Source organism: Otolemur garnettii, unplaced genomic scaffold, assembly GCF_000181295.1.
Source record: "Otolemur garnettii isolate 467f Iridium unplaced genomic scaffold, OtoGar3 scaffold00055, whole genome shotgun sequence".
Lineage (NCBI taxonomy): Eukaryota > Metazoa > Chordata > Mammalia > Primates > Galagidae > Otolemur > Otolemur garnettii.
The window spans coordinates 3,447,662-3,450,933 of record NW_003852450.1 but is presented as its reverse complement, the minus strand read 5'-3'; the positions used below and the strand labels follow the sequence as shown (position 1 = coordinate 3,450,933).

Below are 3,272 nucleotides of genomic sequence, written 5' to 3'. Positions count from 1 at the left end.
AGGAAGCTCCAACTCTTGGGCTCAAGCAATTCTCTTGCCTCAGCCTCCCTAGTAGCTGGGACTACAGGCACCTGCCACAACGCCCAGCTATTTTTTTTTTGTTTGTTTGTTTAGCAAGCCCAGGCCGGATTCAAACTCACCAATTCCGGTGTATGTGGCCAGTGCCTTAACCACTAGCTATAGGTGCCCCCTATCGTAATCATTCTTGATACTTAGAATAATAAAATCAAAATATTTAGGCTAGATATTAATTACATTGATGAGGCATATTAAAAAAGAAAGTCCATGAAGCAGCTTATTCCTAGGAGAAATAAAATAATGGAATGTAATGAACAACAGTTCTGTACTGGTGCTGCTATATAAAACTGTTTTAGGGATATACTATGAAACTCTATAAGACTTGTTTACCAACAGCATAATTTTGTATTATTTTTCCTGAAAAGTATGTTTCTAAAATTCTCCAGCAAAGTAAACATTAGAGGTTAGCTATAGAAGCAAACAAAAAATACTAGGTAGCCAGGCATGAAGGCTCACACCTGTAATCTTAGCACTCTGGGAAGCCAAGATGGAGGATCACTTGAGCTCAGGAGTTCAAGAGCAGCCTGAGCAAGAGTGAAACCCTTTTCTCTTTTTTTTGAGACAGAGTCTCACTTTATCGCCCTGGGTAGAGTGCGGTGGCATCACACAGCTCACAGCAACCTTCAACTCCTGGGCTTAGAAAATTCTCTTGCCTCAGCCTCCTGAGTAGCTGGGACTATAGATGCCTGCCACAACGCCTGGCTAAGAGTGAAACCCTTTTCTACTAGTAGTCCCAACTACTTGGGAGGCTGAGGTAGGAAGACTGCTTGAACCCACAAGTTTGAGGTTGCTGGGAGCTAGGCTGATGCTAAGGTACTTTAGCTTGGGCAACAGAGTGAGACTCTATCTAAACAAACACCCTAAGAAATAAGGAAACGACTAGGTAAATGCATGTTAATAGTGATTGATAATAGTGATTTTAGCAATCCAAAGGTCTTAGAAGAACTAGCGAGAAATACTACTTCATTTCTTTGGACTGCTCTTCCATAATCGTATTATTTGGAAGTGGTGTAGCTTAATGGTTAAAAAATGGAGTTTGGGAGTTAGGCACAGTGGTGTACACCTGTAATTCCAGCTACGTGGGAGGCTGAGGCAGGAGGATTGTTTGAACCCAGGAGTTCAAGACCCCCTGGGGTACACAGCAAGATTTTGTCTCAAAATTAAATTTAAAAATTAAATTAAATTAAAACAATAGACCTTGGAGTCCAACAGACATGAATTCAAAACTCAAAATCTGTTTGTTCATTTGCTGGGTAAATGAACAGACCTTTGGTTAAATCACTGAATTTTTCTTTTTCTTTTTTTTTTTTTGAGACAGAGCCTCAAGCTATCCCCCTGGGTAGAATGCCGTGGCTTCACAGCTCATAGCAACCTCCAACTCCTGGGCTCAAGCGAGTCTCTTGTCTCAGCCTCCCAAGTAGCTGGGACCACAGGCGCCTGCCACCACACCCAGCCATTTTTTGGTTGCAGCCGTCATCGTTGTTTGGTGGGTCTGGGCTGGATTCGAACCCACCACCTTAGGTGTATGTGGCCGGCACCTTAGCCACTTAAGCCACAGGCGCCGAGCCCTGAATTTTTCTAAGTTAGTATTATTTACTCTAATAGATAAATTGTGAGCATTAAGTGATACTTTATGTAAAACACATAATAGAGACTGGCACATAACATTCATAAATGATAGCCATTATTCATCATCATTAAGGAGGTCTTAACTTACCCTACACTAAATGTGAGAATATGTGTGTATACCTTTAAAAGCAAGATGTGAAGTTACAATGTCCTGGTATTATGATGTAAATTAGAGGTAAAATTATCACTCACATGAAGTTTGTAAAATTAAGGGAAAAGAAACAAAGGAAAATTGATTATGATACAGTAAAACTCAGCAGGCTATACACATTAAAAGATTCTATAAGCTTTAGTTATAATTCTCCTATTAATATGTGACTGAATGGGACACAACTTATACTGTTACCAAGATAATAAAAGTGTCAATAGTAACCTGACATAACAAATTATATGCTTTATTTATTTGTTTATTTTTTGTAGTTTTGGCTGGGGCCGGGCTTGAATCCGCCACCCCCAGTATATGGGGCCTGTACCCTACTCCTTGAGCCACAGGCGCCGCCACAAATTACATACTTAAGCACAGCCTGAGATAATGTGAAATAGGCTAAATATTAAGTAGACCCTCAATACTTTCTAGAAAAGTATGTGAAAATTCCAGCAACTCAAAGACCAGAGGATGCCTTCATCTCAGAGTGGTGACAGTGTAAGCAGGAACAGAAACACAATGCCACTTACCTATCTTCTTGTGAATTCTTCCCAGATCGCCTCTTGTTTTTAGCTTCCCGGGGAGATGATCGAATTTTCTTAGCTGGAGGGCCCGAATCTCTTCCATAATCTTCATCTAAACAGAATATTTTCAAATTCAATTAACTATACTTTTAATTTGTCAAAATGTATTTTCTGTATACCAATTACTGTATTTACGGACATGATTATCTCTCATGCTATTTTTTTCTTTTTTTTTTTTTGAGACAGAGTTTCACTTAGTCACCACTAGTAGAGTGCCCTGGCATCTTAGCGCAGCAGCCTCAAACTCTTGGGTTCAAATGATCCTCTTGCCTCAGTCTCCCAAGTAGCTGGGACTATAGGTGCCTGCCACAACACCCTGCTATCTTTTAGGGACAGAGTCTCACTCTGGCTCGGGCTGGTCTCGAACCTGTGGAAGCAGGCAATTCACCCACCTCGGCCTCTCAAGTGCTGGGATTATAGGCATGAGCCACTATGTCTGGCCTGTCATGCTGTTTTTCGCTGGGGCTGTATTTGAACCCGACACCTCTGGCATATGGGGCCGGCACCCTACTCCTTTGAGCCACAGGCGCCACCCCTCTCATGCTGTTTTTAAGTGGCAAGAGGGGCAGGAATTCCCTACTATCTTTTTTTTTTGAGAAAGAATCTCAAGCTGTCACCCTGGGTAGAGTTCTGTGGAGTCAAGGCTCACAGCAACCTCAAACTCCTGGGCTTAAGTGATTCTCTTGCCTCAGTCTCTGAAGTAGCTGAGACTACAAGTGCCCACCACAACGCCTGGCTATTTTTTGGCTGTAGTTGTCATTGTTGATTGGCAGGTGCGGGCTGGATTCCAACCCGCCAGCTCTGGTGTATATGGTTGGCACCTTAGCTGCTTGAGC

The 3,272-nt window shown here is 42.1% G+C and overlaps 1 protein-coding gene across 1 annotated transcript in view; it reads right to left on the bottom strand.

Moving 5' to 3' along the window:
• Nucleotides 1–2,507, bottom strand: part of NUCKS1 (nuclear casein kinase and cyclin dependent kinase substrate 1) — a gene marked incomplete at its 5' end in the record, with an annotated part of 18,349 nt that extends 15,842 nt beyond the window's left edge. The window contains one exon of the mRNA XM_012806642.2: nucleotides 2,383–2,507. Coding sequence (XP_012662096.2) covers nucleotides 2,383–2,507 — 125 coding nt within the window. The remainder of the gene's footprint in view (nucleotides 1–2,382) is intronic.
• Nucleotides 2,508–3,272: the final 765 nt, after the last annotated feature.